The sequence below is a fragment of the Capricornis sumatraensis genome, chromosome 2, assembly GCF_032405125.1.
Source record: "Capricornis sumatraensis isolate serow.1 chromosome 2, serow.2, whole genome shotgun sequence".
In the NCBI taxonomy this organism is placed as follows: domain Eukaryota; kingdom Metazoa; phylum Chordata; class Mammalia; order Artiodactyla; family Bovidae; genus Capricornis; species Capricornis sumatraensis.
In genome coordinates, this window is record NC_091070.1 from 113,929,109 (window position 1) to 113,947,088 (window position 17,980).

The 17,980-nt window shown below is 41.9% G+C and overlaps 1 protein-coding gene across 1 annotated transcript; it reads right to left on the minus strand.

The window, feature by feature from the left end:
• Positions 1 to 1,944: 1,944 nt before the first annotated feature.
• LOC138097869 (Fc receptor-like protein 2) lies at positions 1,945 to 17,310 on the minus strand. Its single transcript, XM_068994083.1, has 8 exons — positions 17,280 to 17,310; positions 15,820 to 15,840; positions 11,305 to 11,565; positions 10,798 to 11,079; positions 8,716 to 9,003; positions 7,999 to 8,277; positions 3,191 to 3,511; positions 1,945 to 1,952 (listed from the first exon to the last, which is right to left on the minus strand). The coding sequence occupies exons 1-8, from the start codon at positions 17,308 to 17,310 to the stop codon at positions 1,945 to 1,947; spliced, it is 1,491 nt and encodes a 496-aa protein (XP_068850184.1).
• Positions 17,311 to 17,980: the final 670 nt, after the last annotated feature.

Here is a 17,980-nt window from a genome sequence, read left to right on the forward strand (position 1 = left end):
GAAAAATATCACCAAAACCAATGAAGACTAAAGCAGACATTAATGAATATATCAAACAGAAAACCCCAGTAGAATATATGAATAAACTTAAAAGCTTTTATACTAAAAAATAAACCACTGAATAGGCTAATCAAGAAAGAAGGGACAATGAATTAAACATACATCTTTTAAAAACCTATATTAAATGGATGACTTTCTAGGAAAATATAAATTATCATTTTTTTTTTCAAGAAGAGAAGGTTAAATAAATAGACCAATAATAGTGAAGAAAATTGAGAACATTATTGGAGAGCCACATCTCCAAACATATCAAGTCAGATGGTTTCACTCACTAATATTTTTTAGTCTTCAAGAAGATAAATTTAGTAGTATTTACATTTTTTTAGCAGTCACAGAGAAAGAAATCTTTCAAATTAATAAGAAACCAACACAGCATTCATTCAAGCCTTTCAAAGAAAGTGTAAAAAACTACAGACAAATCCTCATTATGAATACCTATGCAAAAATCTTATGTAAGATACTATCAAATGGAATTCAGCAGGATATCAATATATATTACAACCAGGTAAGCCTGTGATAATTATTCATTATAAGGAGAACTGTTGACAAAGAAACATATCTTTTCAGTTTTCTTCTTCCCATATCCACTCAGATTCAAAATTTAGTTATTCATTTCTAAGAGAAATCTCTTAAATATTTTCTGAGATCTAGGCAACCAACTCTAGTGTTCTTGCCTGGAGAATCCCGTGGATAGAGGAGCCTGCCAGGCTACAGTCCATGCAGTCGCAAAGAGTCAGACATGACTGAGTGACTAACACTCTCACTTTCAGGCATTACTGAAGTTTGGGGGCCTCATAGGATGGGTTACATCATGGAGCATGTGGCTTTTTCCTTTTCTTCAGTTTTCACACCCAAATCTAATCAAGATACTCAGCAGAACAAAAGACCTCATGAATCAAGACTTTCCTAAGAGGACCGATCAAGATGGCGGAATAGTCAAACATGAAGCTCACCTCCTTCCACATTACATCAAAAATGTATCTACATGTGGAATGATTCTCACAGAATATATACTGAATGCTGGCAGAAAACCTCAGACTCTCAAAAGGCCAAGAACATCTCTAAGTAACCCAGTAGGACGATATTCTCCTGAGAGATTAGCTTTTGTGAAAACACACACACACACGTATAGCTTTTGTGAAAACACACACACAGGAGATTAGTGTTAATGGAATGTTACTATTGCATTTTAAAATTTAATGAACAGTATAAAATAATATGTAGCTTGCAGTAAAATAAAATAAAATATACATATTCATTCATATATATTTATAAAACATTTTAGAATTATCAGAATATTAACAGGAGTTACCTCTGAGTGTTAAAACTTTGGCTGATTTTTATTTTCTTTTTTGTATACTCTTCTTTTTATAATGTGTTTTATCTTTGTAATTTAAAAAATATTTTAAAAAGAAATGAGCTACTTTCTTCCCAAGTCACTTGGAAACACAATCAAATACCCACATTTTCTTTTGTCTGTTTCACATGCACATATTTTGTACAAGATGTAGGCCCACCTCAATCAGTTCCTTGCTTGTTTCATTCCAGGAGCTGCTACATCTGTTCAAGGAGACAGTATTGGGATCCCCAGGCAGTTCTGGAAGAGACTGGAAAAGCCAGGACCGGGCCAAGGGGTCAGTATAGAGAGGGAGACATTCTCTGAGCTTGGCTTCTTTGGGAGTTGGGTTTTGCCCCAGATGCAGGCACAGTTGATGCTTTGGCTCAGAAGAACAAGTTAGAATTTTGCTGAGGGGTCAAGTGAGCCACAGGTAAAGCATTAAGGTCTGTCCAGAGCCACTGGGTCACCCAGGGCTGGGACGTCAAAAGGTAGAGATTCTGAGGTCTGCGGGCCTCCAGTCTCCATATCTTCAAAAAAGAACTAGGCTAGAATGCTGTAGAGAAAAGGGAATAGGTGGTAAGGAGAGGAAGAGCCAAAAAGGGATTGTCCGGACAAACTCATGGGGTCTTCCTGGAGAGGTGAGGTCCAGGATATGGAAGAGGGCCAACCCTGAGTTCCAGACCTCCCCTTTCATGGAGACCATTCAAAATCAGCAAGCGGTAGCAGGCCCTGGATACTTCTTCCCAGATTTTGCTCTTCATCACAGATCTTTATGAATGATGAGTGTTTGATCTCGTCCCAGCTCTGTAACTGGACCGGGTATTATTCCACTTTTCTGACAGAGATCATGAGCTTCAGAGAAGTTTGATGCTTATAGGGCTGGTAATTGGGGGAGATAGGACTCAAGCTCTGTATAGTTGACACCAAATCCTGGATCCTTTCCAGTTTCCAAAGCTGATTCCATCTCCCTGAATGAGCCACAGGCCTTTAGATATTCATAAAACTGGACTTTGGCTCAATAGTTCTAAAAGCTTCTTCTCACCACCTCTGGAAGGATGCCCCAGAAGTTGAGGTGTTCCTCCAGAGACATGATCTGGGGCTGGGCCTGAGGTAGCAGTCCCACTGGCTTCTGCTCTAGTCACAGGCTCGATAGAATCTTTGGGAAATGCAGTGGACTTTTTTCACTTCTACCACCAATTTGTGGCCTGGTTTCCTTGAAGACCCAGAGTCTTCCCGACATGCCTCGCATCCCCCACTCATTAGAATCCAGGGAAGGAAAAAGCACTTGCATCTTCCCTACCAAGCACTCCTCTTATTTGGGGATTTGTTTCGATGAGTAGAGGCATTTCAGGGAGAGAGTACAGTAGAGCTGATGGGATTAGATTAGTACACAGAACAATCTAATCCCATCAGCTCTAATCAATCTATATTGATTAGAACAATATAAGCAGTGTGACCTCGATTAAAATCAAACTGTGTAATTTTATGGTTTCAGAATTATTTCCCTGGCATTATAGCCAAACTCATGGCCATGAAAATGCCTATTATCTTGTCTTTCGAAGTGGCAGATACAGGCTACCAACAGAATGTGTAGGAGAGTCCCTTACAACTCTTGACTGCCTAATATGAACTAATGGTGTTTTCCTGACCACATGCTAATGTAGAACGAGTGAGTGGTCCTGAAGGCAGCCGGAGCAACAGTGACTAGCAAGGTGAGATGGAGGCAGCATAGAGAAGGGCCTTGAAGTAGAGTAAGCCGGTTCCCATTCACCAGGCCCCGCCATGACCTACCTTCACACACTGCACCTGCATCCTCATCGTGCCCACAGTCAAAGGTCTCAACTTGCTCACATTCAGCCAGTGCCGCTTCTGTCCCATTGCACAGGGCTACCTGAATAAATACAGGCTGGTCCTCTTCTGCCACTGGCAGATACAACATGCCTGCAGGTGTGTGCTTGGCTGCTCCACAGCCCAGCTCCCGGCACACCACGGCCACATCCTTCATGTCCCAGCCGTCATCACACACGGTGCCCCAGTGACCTTCCTTTTCCATCTCCACTCGCCCTTCACAACGGTGGGGACCATTCATTAGGCGTATTTTAGGTGGAAATTCTGTGAACAGAAGGGGTCAGAGCACACTCAGAAATGTCCTCTTAGGGCAGCTTCCAGTGTTAAGAGAGGTTGTTTGATGGTGGTGGTGGTATGTGGTATGAAGCAGAGGACCTGCTAAATCAGGAATCACCAAGGTTTGCTCTATCCCATGCCATTACCATCTCCTAAAACATCCCACCCCACCTAAGGCCTCCACTGAAAGTCACCTGGGAAAAGGCCTTTCTTTCTGAAAACAAAGGAATACAGGTACATAGAAACTTATGGTTTGATTTTTATGAGCTCAAAAAGATCTTAGAAAAAGAGGAGTCCAGAATCAGGTCTTTCCTAAAAATGGACAATGAGACTTGGAACAAAGAAAGGCCTAAAATAGGTCAATTGAGTTACTCAGTTTTCTTTTGCTCTACTCTGTTGCTGACTTCACCAGTCACAGGACCATATTCTCTGTAGAGGAAAAGGATGAACACATCACATGGACTGGTTAATCTCTATTTATTTATTTGCTTCTTAAACTGGAGTAATTGTTTTTAATTTATTTATTTAAATTGAAGGATAATTATAATATTGTGTTGGTTTCTGCTATACATCAATATGGATCAGCCATAGGTATACAAATGTCCCCTCCCTCTTACGTCTGCCTCCTACCTCTCACCCTATCCCACCCCTCTAGGTTGTCACAGAACCCTGGTTTGTGTTCCCTGAGTCATATAGCAAATTCCCATCGGCTATCTATTTCACATACATTAGCGTACATGTTTCCATGCTACTCTCTCCATTTGTCCCACCTTCTCCTTCTTACCTGCCCCTGCCCCGTGTCCATAAGTCTGTTCTAGTCTGTGTCTAAACTGGAGTAATGTCTAAAGAGACTCTTGTCTCGGGTACATGAACACCAACATTCATTGCAGCATTATTTACAAAAGCCAAGACAGGGAAGCAACCTAAATGTCCATTGACAGATGAATGGATAAAGAAGATGTGGTACACACACACAATGGAATATCACTCAGCCATAACAAAGGATGGAATAATGTCATTTGCAGCAACATGGATGGACTTAGAGATTATCATGCTAAGAAATGTTAGAGAAAGATGGATATCACATAGTGTCACATACATGGAATCTAAAAAGAAGGCTACAAATGAACTTATCTATAAAACAGAAATAGAATCACAGACATAGTAAACAAAGTTATGGTTACCAAATGGGAAAGTGGTGGAGGCATAAATTAGGAGGTGGGAATTAGCATATTCACATTACTATACATAAAATAGATAACCAACAAGGGCCTACTGCAAAGCACAGAGAACTCTACTCAATATTTTGTAATAACGTGTAATGGAAAAGAATCTTAAAAGGAATATAAAACAGAATCACTGTGTTGTAAGCCTAAAATTAAAATGACATTGTAAATCAACAATGCTGCAATTAAAAAAAAATTAGGGACTTCCCTTACAGAGTCAAGACTCTGTGCTTCCACTGCTGGGGGTGTGGGTTCAATCTCTGGTCAAGTAACTAAGATCCTGCACATTACGTGGCTCAGCCAAATTTCTTTTTTTACTTAAAAATTTTTTTAAATAATTAAAAAGAAACTCTTTTCTTTGGGATATCTAGCAGAAAGGAGGGATATAAAACTTAAGATGTCAGTGGTCAGCTCTGCCTGTCTGAGAAGTTAATGGAGAAACGCAGAGGAAAGAGGGGAGGCAGAGACAGAACCCTTTGCTGGTCACACATTAAGCCATGTCCATTCCTGACCCGTCCCACCAACTTTACTTTTTTTTTTTCTGGCCCAAGCCTGTTTGTATGAGATTCCTGTCATTTGAAACAAAAATGCACCATTTTACACAATTACCAAGTTCATGACAAAGCCCCTATAAAAAGAATTATAAGTAATAATGTGAATATGATGCTCAAAAATTAATAGCTTGAAAAGAGCATATGACTCTATAGAAACTGAATACATCAAGCAACTTGCTTAATTTAATACAGAAATAAAAACTGAACTTTGCATATCCTAAATAGAAAATTTGCATTCTTTTCAAATTCCATTTATAGCATTTAGAAAAAATGTTAACTGTATGTTATTTCAAAAGATATTATTATAAATCACCAAATGATACAGGTCATATTCTTTGATAAAATTTAATATAGGGATAATAAAAAGTTTTTAGAAATAAATTTATAAGAATCTAAAAATGTATATAAATGAACTTATCTACAAAACAGAAATAGAGTTACAAATGTAGAAAACAAGTTTATGGTTACCATGGGGTAAGTGAGGGAGGAATACATTTTAAGATTGGGATTGACATATGCACACTGCTGTTGCTGCTGCTGCTGCTAAGTCGCTTCAGTTGTGTCCGACTCCATACGATCCCAGAGACAGCAGCCCACCAGGCTCCCCCGTCCCTGGGATTCTCCAGGCAAGGACACTGGAGTGGGTTGCCATTTCCTTCTCCAATGCATGAAAGTGAAAAGTGAAAGTGAAGTCGCTCAGTCGTGTCCGACTGTTAGTGACCCCATGGACTGCAGCCTACCAGGCTCCTCCATCCATGGGATTTTCACTACTATATATAAAATAGATAACTAATGAGATCCATTGTATAGCACAAGGAATTTGACTCAATACTCTGTAATGACCTATATGGGAAAATAATCTAAAAAAGAGTGGATATATGTACATGTACAACTGGTTGGGGCTTCCCAGATGGCGAAGTGGTAAAGAACCTGCCTGCCAATGCAGGAGATGCAAGGGACACGGGTTCAATCCCTCGGTCGGGAAGATGCCCTGGAGGAGGAAATAGCAACCCATTCTGGTATTCTTGCCTGGAGAATCCCCATGGACAGAGGAGCCTGGTGAACTACAGTCCATAGGGTGGCAAAGAGTAGGACACAACTGAAGTGACTTAGCACGCTTGCATGCACAATTGGTGTGCCTTGCCGTACACCTGAAACTAACATGACATTGCATATCAAATATACTCCAATAAAAATTTAAAAAAGAAACTAATAAAAGAGGATAAAAATCTATTCATAAGGAATTATTAAGTTTCAGGCTATAAAGTTAAGTTAAACACAAAGTTTACATACTTTGTAAATTAAACAAATGAAAATATTATACATCAAAATCTGTAGGATGAGATGAAAGTGGTATTTAGAAGAAACTATACAGTTTTAAATTCATTTACTAGGAAACAAAGAAGAAAAATGAATAAGCATTTGCTTAAGAAATTAAAGAACCACATAAACTGAAAAGGAAGAAAGAAATACTGAAGATAAAGGAGAAACAAATGAATCAGAAAACCAAAACTCAAATATATTTGAATAAAAAAACTAAGCCTGGTTCTTTAAAAAGAGCAATAAAATTGACAAGCATATGGCAAATATGATTAAGAAAAAGAGATCACACAAACTAGAAATGAGAAGAGAGCATAAATGCATATATAAAGGCTGTTTCAAAATTAGATGAGAATACTATGGACAACATTCTGTGATAAATTTAGGTATAATCGCCCAAATTATTTTAACATGGAATAGAAAATTTGAAGACTAATAAAAAAGATTTGACAGTGGAGGTAAGGATTTAAGAAGCTCAGAATGTTGTTTAGGCTAGTTCCAAAGACTTTGCAAACAGATAATTCCAATACAGTATTAAACTGCTGCAGAGCATAGAAAATATAGAAAACTTCTGAAAACATTCTTATGAGGCAAACCTATCCCTGAAACCAAAATTAGTTCAAAAAAAAAAACTCATAAATAAAGATGCAAACATTTGAAATAAATATTAAGTTGTACGTAGCTGCTACCTATGATATAATGACTGAGAAGGGTTTATACAGGAATTCAATGATTATTCCATATTAAGAAACTTATTAAGGCACTTCTCCACAATAATAAATTAAAGGGAAAATATTATATATACAGCCATCATTTTAAAATAGTGGCAAGGAGCAGTTTTTCAATTCTGTAGTTCTTGCCTAGAGTTTCATCTTTGTACCTACTGGCTGTGTGACGGTGGGTAAGTTACTTATTTTAAATATCATTTCCTCATTAGTAAAATGAGAGTTGTCAATGGAGATTAAATGAGATAATCCTAGTAAAGTTTTGAATCCTAGAATCTGGCTTGTTCATGGGTTTTTCACTGTTTCCTTAAGTATTGACAAGGTTTGGTTGTAGCTCCTTGCTAGCTGAGAGCTCTGAATATGCAATCATCTTTGTCTCCTCTCTCCATGCCTCATTTACCCCACTCCCAGGGCTGATTTGATCCTAGTGAAGTATCTATTTCACACCTATCTGATGGTGAAAGGGAAACCGGAAGGCCAGTGATGATGATGTTCAGACCAGCGAGAAGGAGAGACAGGGAGAGCTGACAGCTTCTTTTGTCGAACTCCGATTCCTCGAGGGAGAGGAAAACCCATGGAAAGGACACACAAGCCACTGTTTGGAATAACGGCAACCAGTGTTCTGGAAGGAGGCTTTGGACTTTTCCTACCTGTCACGTAGAGTACCGCCACATCACTGCGCTGGGCCCCCAGGCCATTGTCGGCCTCACAAGCATAGGTCCCAGAATGCCTTGCGGTCACAGATAGGCTGAAGGAAGCTCCTCCTCCAAAAGGCGCCGAGGTGTTCCCCAGGGGAACATTTTCATGGTAAAACCGGTACAAAATGGGGGGAGATGCTCCCTTGTCCTCACAGCGAAGCTCCACCACGTCCCCAGTCAAGGCCTGGGCCCCAGGAACACTGAAGGTGAGGACGGGACGTGACACTGGAACTGATAAAGGGCGGTTCATCAGAGAGGGTCTCTGGTGCGGGCCCAGACTTATAACCCACTCTCTCTATTCTCACGGTATCCACACAGTACTTGTTAAGCCCTGGGGTTTCTTCCCACTAGCGCACCTTCTGATCTGACGCTGCAGAGACGGTTCCCTATGGAGCTTTGACAATTTCCGGGGAGGAATTCTGGAGGTCATATGTCTGACCGAGCCTCATAGCCTGCTTCCTGTCTCCCCTTGTCATCGTCCTTCAGCTCTTCTGACCCTGTTGTCACTGCTACCGCTGCCACCACCGTTGCAATAACAATCCTAGCATGTTAATGGCTTCCTAACCTCTTCACAGCCCTGATTCTTATCCTTGGAACATCCTCACTGTCACAGAAGGAAACCAATTGCAGTTGGGACTCTCCAGCTAATTAGGAGAATTAGCTACTTACTTCTCACAGTCACGATCACTGCCTGGCTCTGGATGAGGCCGTAGCCGTTGTCAGCTGTGCAGTAGTAGCGTCCGGCATGGCTCTCCCGGATAACGGGGATCTCCAGCTCTGCTCTCTGGGAGAGCTGACTTTTCTGCCCCAGACTCTCTCTTGTGTCTTCTCTGTGCCAAAAGAATTTGGTTTTCCTGGTGCCTTTGGCCACAGAGCAGACAAAGACCAGTGTCTCCCCTTTAACCACCTGGTCCCTCTGGGGCTGTATCTCCAGGAACACTCCAGACACAGGGATTCCTGTGTGAACACAGGACGACAGGTGAGGGCATGATGGGAGGAGGATGGGGCTGGGATGTTGGACAGGGGCACTTTTTATGGGACTTGAAGATACACTCTAATGCAGGTGCAGAAAGGTGAGGGCCTGGAGTGGAGGCTGGTATCACCTGCTGACCATTATGGCAGGTGGAGCTGGTGGGATGTTTAGGCAGAGAAGTATTTTTTTATCAGGGAGGGTACATGCTGAGGGCCCTCAGGTAGGCTCACCCTGCTCCTGAATGCTCTAAAAATTCCAACTTGCGCTTCCTCCACGCTCATTAGCCTTTGCTAGTGACCACAGCCCTTAGTGATCTTGCTCCTTCCTGATCTCCAGATAAACTCAGGACAGCAGGAGTGATGGGAAGGGGACTGACAGGGGAATCCTCACCCACTTCCATCACTTATTCATTGCATGATCTTCATAGATTAGTTAATCTCTCTGATCCTCAGTTTCCTCAAAGGTAAAGTGTGGATAATCATATTAACTTCATAGCGTTCTCATGAAGATGAAACAGCATGCACCTACAAAGAACCTGTTACACTGAAGATGTCCAGCAAATGGTGGCTGTTACTGGTACTACTCTCCACTGGTGAAGCTGAGATAGGAAAGGTAACTGATACCAGAGTGCCTGGGTTCAGATTCCAGCTGTGCCGCTTATTTGCTGGGTTCCCTTGGTGGAGGCCACCAAACAGCTCTGTGCTTTCCGTTCCTCATGTGTAAAGTGAGGATGACATAATATCCACTTTACAGATAATTTTCACCTACTTCACAGGGTTACTCTGAGGACTAAATGTAAAACTGCTCTGATCAGTGCCTTCCTAGTACTTGATAAACTTTCTACAAGTCTTCCCCTCTGCAAATATTTGAGCATCAGAGGGGTTCTGAATTGAATATAACATCTTGGTTTCAGGTTAACATTTAGTAAACTTTTAATAAATGGTGAGGATTTTTATTGATATTTCTCACATCATCATTATCACCATCATCACTTTGTTCCTTCATTGCTCTAGCTGGGTTAAATGTGCCTCCCAGTTGGGGGTCATTCTCTGCAGACAGAGACTGTGATTTATCTCTTGGTTCACTGAGCATTCCTCAGTGCTAAGCATACATAAATGCTCCAGAGAGATTATTATGTTTTTTAAAAATACTTCTTTACTTTTTTAAAAAAATTATTTTTTAAACTATGTTAAAATACATATGTAATGTATTTTAAATTTATTTATTGGCTGCACTGGATCTTGTTGCAGCTTGTGAGATCTTTTGATTGTGGGGTGGCTCAGATGATAAAGCATCTACCTCCAATGCAGAAGACCTGAGATTGATCCCTGAGTCAGGAAGATCCCCTGGAGAAGGGAATGGCAACCCACTCCAGTATTCTTGCCTGGAGAATTCCATGGACAGAGGAGCCAAGTGGGATACAGTTTATGGGGTTCCAAAGAGTTGGACACGACTGATTGACTAACACTTCCACTTTCTTTGGGATCTAGTTCTCTGACCAGGGATTGAACCTGGACCCTCTGCATTGGGATCATGGAGTCTTAACTGCTGGATCACCAGGGAAATCCTTTTTTTTTTTTTTTTTTTTTCTGGTAGGGAGAGCAGAACTATTGGGAGATGATGCCATGGTAGCAGTTAATAAAGCAGAACCTGGTTAAGTCATTGTAGCCCCCCAACCACAGGCATAGAGGCAGCACAGTTGAAATGAAGAACACAGGTCTGAATGGGAACTACAGTTCTCTGCCCGCCCAACCTAGCAGCCCAGTACCAATGCTCACTTTGCACTTGTATATAGGACTGGTGACTCTGTTTTGAGACACTGTGAGATACTGTCCTTGCCTCACACCAGTAATATCCTGAGTCTTCTTTCCATATTTCTGAGATCCAAAACTCTGGTGAGTCCCAGTCTGACCTCAGGGTGTAGCCACCCCTGTAGAAGGAGTAGCGAAGTTGGGTCTCTGATCTGTCTGCAGGGAGCTGGGTACCACAGAACAGGGTTACTGAGGCTCCCTCAGTGGGTTGCGAGGGTCTGGTTGTCAGTTGAGGTGCTGGAAACAGCTCTGGAGGGAAGAATTAAACAGAGGCCACCAGTCAGTGAGGTATAGAGTTCCTGTAGAGAAGTGCCTTTTCAGCCCGAGTGAGCAGGAAACAGGCCCAGACTCCAGGACACACAGCTGCCCACCATTTCTCCCTTCCTGGGTGGTCTTCTCTGCTCTGCACCCTGCTCCTTCCACACAGGCCCCACTTCTTCCCAGTCTCATCCACTTAAAAAGTGAGACCCTCACCTCGGACAGTGAGCCATACAGATCTTGTTTGTTCCGTGTCATCTATAAATAAGAACACTCTCCTTTTTGCCTTACAATAATAGGAGCCACTGTCACTGGGTCTTGCATTTGAAATGATATAGGTGTTATAATAAGCGGGTAGCCAAGCTCCATCTTTGTAGAACGTCAGTCTCTTTATTTTATTATTGTCTCTGCCAGAGCACCTCACCACCACCTGGTCTCCTTCATAGGCATAGTATGGCATATCGATACTCAGCCAGTCTGCAAAAGATGCAAAAATATCTATGATTCCAAGGCTCCCCACTCCCATCCCAGCCCTCTAGATTCTGTTCATAAGGCAGAGGGATAATGCAAACTCATATACAGGAAGCTGGGCAGCCATAGGTCCCTTGGGACCTACTAGCTCTCTTGGCTTCTTTGCTCAGCAAAGGTGAGCTCTGTTTCACTTAGTGACATATTTTGTCTTCCACACATCCAAATAGCTTTATGTCTATTAAAAATATTTAATCCCTTTTTTTCCCCCCTGGGTGCCAATACTTTTCTGGAAAATATGGATTTAAAACAGTCCCACTTAACATCCCCTAATATCCATTCAAGGTGACCTCATATCCCTGTGGCAGCCATAAATAACCTTTGCTTTTGTCATTCCTTAGAGGCTCAGCCCAGGAGTACAATTCAAAAAGCTTCCCTTTGTCATTCTCCTTGGATGAAACAATCTGGGTCACTGAGATATCAGCCCTTGGATCTACAGCTTCAATATTCATAATCCCCCACTTGGATGCTTTTTTCAGAGGCATCTGGATGATCCCTAAGAAGAGAAGTGGGCTCCTCTTCTGTTCAGGTCATTGCCTCCTCATAAAAGAGAGTGGTCACTAGAGAGTGCACGAACAGCTCAGTGTTTTGGATCTGCCCCAGGAGGGAAAGCAAACAATACAGTGGAGAGGAGCAAGAGACTATTGCCTGAAAGTTTGTGCAGAAAGAAGGGGCAGTCAACCACCACAGTGCTCTGTGACTCAACCCTGCAGCCTTGGGCTTCTTTGGGGGAAAATTTTTTGGTTGACAGTGGAACTAGAAATTCAGGTTTAAAAATCAATTTGGAATCGTAGTTCAGTTCAGTTGCTCAGTCGTGTCCAACTCTGTGAGCCCATGGATTGCAGCACTCCGGGCCTCCCTGTTCATCACCAACTCCTGGAGTTTATTCAAACTCATGTCCATTGAGTTGGTGATGCCATCCAACCATCTCATCCTCTGTCATCCCTTTCTCCTCCTGCCTTCAATCTTTCCCAGCATCAGGGTCTTTTCAAATGAGTCGGTTCTTCACATCAGGTGGCCAAAGTACTGGAGTTTCAGCTTCAACATCAAGCCTTACAATGAATATTCAGGACTGATTTCCTTTAGGATTGACTGGTTGGATCTCCTTGCAGTCCAAGGGACTCTCAAGAGTCTTCTCCAGCACCACAGTTCAAAAGCATCAATTCTTCGGCATAGTACATCGGGATATTGTAGTACATTGGGATAAATTGCAGGGAAAATATTTGTTGTTCTGATGTAAAATCTAATCCCCGGTCTGAACTTTGGATCATTCCCCTTCAGTGTAAAGAGAGGCAGTGCCAGAGATGAAGGAACAGAGTGGGAAAAGAGACTGCCCTTGAGAGGGGCCGTCTGCCCAGCTCACCCCTTCAGCCATGAGTTTATGGTGGAGGGAAGGAGTGCTAGGTCTCAGTGTCTTGTCTTGTGATGTCAAGATCGAGTCTTCAAAGTGGGATCAATGAAAACTCCAATTCAAAAAGACCCTTGCACCCCAATGTTCACAGTAGCACTGTTTGCAGTGGAAGCAGCCTAGATGTTCATTGACAGATGAATGGATAAGGAACATGTATATGTATGTTAATATGGATGTACACGCACAATGGAATACTGTAGCTGTTGTTGTTCAGTCGCTAAGCTGTGTCTGACTCTTTGCAACCCCATGGAATGTAGCACACCAGACTTCCCTGTCCTCCACTATAAGTGGAATACTACTCAGTCATACAAGAGTGAAATAATGCCATTTGCAGCAATGTGGATGGGCCCAGAGATTATCATACCAAGTGAAATAAGTCAGAGAAAGGCAAATACTATATCCCACCTATATGTGGACTCTAAAATATGATACAAATGGACTTATTTATAAAACAGAAACAGACTCACAGACATAGAAAGCAAATTTATGGTTATCAAAGGCAAAAGGGGGAAAAGGATCAATTAGGAGTTTGGGATTAGTAGATACAAACTATTATATATAAAATAAACAACAAGAGTTTACTGTATAGCGCAGGGAAACATATTCAATATTTTATAATAACTTATAATGAAAAAGAATGTATATGTATAACTGAATCACTCTGCTGAAAACCAGAATCTAACAAATATGTAAGCCAGCTATACTTCAGTTAAAAAAAAATGCAAAGTGGGATTCATAAGGAGGTTGAGAGAAAGCTTTCATATTATGATAAACATTTTCTCATCTTTTAAATTTTCTGTTTTTGTTGTATTTTACAAGATTCACACTCAGTATAGGGATCTATACTTATATAATTGGAGAAGTAAAAGGTGACCCATCCCAGTATTCTTGCCTGGGAAATCCCATGGACAGAGGAGCCTGGTGGACTAGTCCATGGGGTTGCAAGAGTGGGACAAAACTTAGGGGCTAAACCACCACCACCACCATATATATAATACATTACAGGTACACGCTCAAATTTTTTTCCTGATAGAACAAAATGATCAAATAAGTTCAGAGATGACTACTCCATATTTTTTTAGCTACTTCAAAAGCCCCACCATTAGGCTAGGAGGTTGGAGTGGATGGTGGGAGTCATAAGTATTGATAAAGAAAAAGAAGTCTTAAGTCCTTCTGGAGACCAAAAGTTTTCTTCCTCAACATTGGGCAAGGTTTTGCTTCCCTGATAGCTCAGTTGGTAAAGAATCCACCTGCAATGCAGGAGACTTCGATTTGATTCCTGGATCTTCCTGGGTTGGGAAGATCCACTGGAGAAGGGATAGGCTACCCACTCCAGTATTCTTGGGCTTCCCCTGTGGCTCAGCTGGTAAAGAATCCATCTGCAATTCGAGAGACTTCAGTTCATTCCCTGGGTTGGAAAGATCCCCTGGAGGAGGGAAAGGCTACCCACTCCAGTAATCTGGCCTGGAGAATTCCGTGGACTGTATAGTCAATGGGGTTGCAAAGAGTCGGACATGACTGAGCGACTTTTACTTTCACTTCACTTTCAGTGAAGATTACAGAAATTAAAACTTAATTAAAGAAATATTTGAAAAATAAGATTTATGTGACCAACTTGGTAATATTGACAAGGGCTGGAGTTAGATAAGACATGTGACTACAGGTTACACAGAGTCTGGAACAAAGATTGGACCCTTTTCCCTGTGTACTTACAGACCCATTCCTTTGAGGGCTTCCCAGGTGGTGCTAGTGGTAAAGAACCAGCCTGCCAGTGCAGCAGACATAAGCAACTTGGGTTCAATCCCTGGGTTGGGAAGATCCCCTGGAGGAGGGCATGGCAACCCACTCCAATATTCTTGCCTGGAGAATCCCATGGACAAAGGAGCTTGGTGGGCTACAGTCCATAGGGTCACACAGAGTCAGACACAACTGAAGTGACTTGGCATGCATGCATGCCATTCCCTTGAGGAAGGTGCAATTGTACATATGTACACATTATAGTATAATTTCAGGGAGTTCACTGGATCCTATGAAGCTGATTCAGAGACTCTCTAATGTGTTAAGAACACTTGTGCTTAAAATAACAAAAGGTAATGTAATTTATATCACCAGATATAAAAGTACTAGATTTATAAGTATCACTTTCCATCCCTATAGCAGGATAAATACTCTCTCAAAGGAATCATTAAAGAAGAAAGTGTAACTTTCCAGGTTAATATAAAAGCAAACTTTCTTTTTCATTACATTAGAATTTTAATTAAAAGAAAGAAAAACAAGTTAGACATGGGTAGTTTGCAATCCAAATATAAGATTGAGGGAAGTTCTTGGTTTTTGCACAGCATCTCCCTAGCCCACTGGTTTTCTATTATAAATATTTTCCATCACTGTCTCTAGTGCTTCTGATGGAGGCGACTGAGCTCCTGTGGATGAAACCAGGAGAACATTTTCCCGATACTACATTGCATGATTTGCTTTCTCTTCATGAGTTAAATTCTTTCCTGTCCCAGGGCTTAATAGTAAAGGTGGAGGAATTCATTGCCTTGGACTGTCAGGGTAGGGTCTTTTGCCCATCAAGCAGGCAGGTAGCAAAGATGAATGTGACATCGGAGCATTCCTGCCCCGGCTATGACCAAGGTGAGAAACTGGCCTCCTGCTCTCTTCACCCCAGTCCAAGCCCTGATCTCCAAAACCCTCACCTAAGAGGCTGGGGGAAGTGGTATCTCCCTTGCATAGCAGAATAACCATGGTTCCTAGAGGTCTAAAAGAACACCACCACCAAAAGAGTAACTCACCTGACTGCACGCTGATAGGAGCTGTGCGGGAACAGAGTCAGAGAGGTTACTACAAGGCCAGAATAAAGATCTTTTTAAAAAAGGTTATAACTCTCTAAAAATATTTCCAACAATTCTCTTTTCCCCTTTCCTCTACCCCTTCTTCCCTCTACCCCTACCCTCCCTTCCCTTCCATCCTCCTTTCCTCAATTCCTCTATTTTCCCTCCTATCTCCCCTTCCTACCTTCACAACATTCCTGTAGAACTGAATGTTTGTTTTGTAAGACAAAACGCTCTAAACATAAACCATCTCCTTTACCAGAAGTTGGTTATTTTGCAAGTAAATTCTCAGAAGTTTCATGACTTACTGTCTCCTCTCCCACCTTCTCTTTTTAAGACTGATTTTTGTTTGTTTTGTTTTATTTTGAGATACATTGCCTGCCTGGTGGCAACACACAAACCAGGAAGGGTCGGGAAGGAAATGGAGGTGTCCTCTTGACACTGTTTCTCCTTTTCCCCCCTATTTAGATCTAGTACTGTATTTGCATCCATATTCAAGAGCCATGGTTTGGCTCAGAGGTAAATGCCTGCAATGCAAGAGACAGGAAATGGTGGTTTAGTCCCTGGGTAGGGAAGATCCCCTGGAGGAGGGCATGGCAACCCACTCCCAGTATTCTTGCCTGGAGAATCCCATGGACAGAGGAACCTGTGGGCTACAGTCCATGGGTTCTCAAAGATTCGGACATGACTGAGTGACTGAGCATGCATGCATACACACGAGAGTCATATTAATCAGCAAAAAACAGAATCTCATCTCTGGGTAGCAAGTATTGAAGCCTCTCCAAAATCTAAGTCTAGGAAAGTTGGAGTTTAACCAAAAATCTGGTAATTTGAAGTGGAAGTGGGGTTGGCGGCAGAGGAGGATTTAAATGGGCTAGAAATAAAATTTATCCTAACAGAAAATCCTTTGATGTCCTTTTAAGATTTCCAATTTTGTTAGAGATCAAAGTAGAAATGGTTATTAAACAAAGGGAGAAGGCATTAGTATTTAGAAAATAAACGCACAGTCCTTTGTTTTTCCTGGGAACCCTGCTTATCAGTACTCATTTGCATATTACCTATTATTGGTCCTGAGTTATTAGAAACTGAAGCCCATTGCTACTAATCCTAGCAGAAAAAGAAGAGATTCTGGGTACCTAGGTATAGGTGATTCTGCTGTGTGTGTGTGTGTATTAGTCACTCAGTGGGGTCCAGCTCTTTGCTACCCCATGAACTGTAGCCCATAGACTCCTCTGTCCATGGGATTCTTCAGGCAAGAATACTGGAGTGGGTAGCCATTCCCTTCTCCAGGGAATCTTCCTGACTCAAGGATCGAACCCAGGTCTCCTGCATTGGCAAGCAGATTCTTTACCCTCTGAGCCATGAGGGAAGCCCGGTTTTGCCCCGGCTGTCCCCAAATCCTGCTGCAGCATCCTACCCACCAAGGACCAGAAGCAAAGGGCACAGGAACATGAGGCTGGAGGTGAGAAGTTCTCCCAGTGACTGGTGCAGCTCAGGTCCCAAAGCAGAATCCACAGTCTATCTCCATGGACTGTGAAGCCAGGATTGGGCACTGTGTGGTTCAGGTTTTATTTTATAGAAATAAAAAAAAAAAAGGAAGTAGGAAATCTCTCTGTTTGACAATCAGCATTGTCCTCACCCCCAGCCCCACATATGCTGAGAAAGTAAATGTTGTTCTTCTGTTTTTTTTTTTTTTTTTGAGAGGAGTGGAGGCTGTGCTGGGTCTTGGTTGTGGTGTGTGGGCTCTAGAACACTCGGGCTCAATAGTTTCTGTGTGTGGGCTGAGTCGCCCTGCAATATGGGGGATCTTGGTTCCCTGACCAGGGATCAAACCCATGTCTCCTGCACTGAAAGCAGATTCTTAACCACTGGACCACCAGGGAAGTCTCTAAATATTCTTCTTTACAGACTTGCTCAGATATGTGTGTTTTGATTAGAAATGCTCCTTAAAATGTAAGATGCCTTCTCCATGTAGCTAAGGTCCCTCTAGAGAAGCTGTCTAACTTGTTTTGACTCTGCAATGACTGTTGATTTAATTCTGGGCCTGCTAAAATTCATATTACCTTCATGGTCTTTTTGAAAGAGAAATCCCTTTTACCACTCAGAATGCATGGTCTGTTAT

Excerpts from the sequence above, each read along its gene's own strand:
- LOC138097869 (XM_068994083.1), bottom strand. The coding sequence starts at position 17,310 with ATGTTCCTGTGCCCTTTGCTTCTGGTCCTTG. Across the intron at positions 15,841-17,279 it reads CCCTTTGCTTCTGGTCCTTG|CTCCTATCAGCGTGCAGTCA; the intron begins GTGGGTAGGATG and ends GTTCCCGCACAG. Across the intron at positions 11,080-11,304 it reads TGTATGGCTCACTGTCCGAG|AGCTGTTTCCAGCACCTCAA; the intron begins GTGAGGGTCTCA and ends TCTTCCCTCCAG.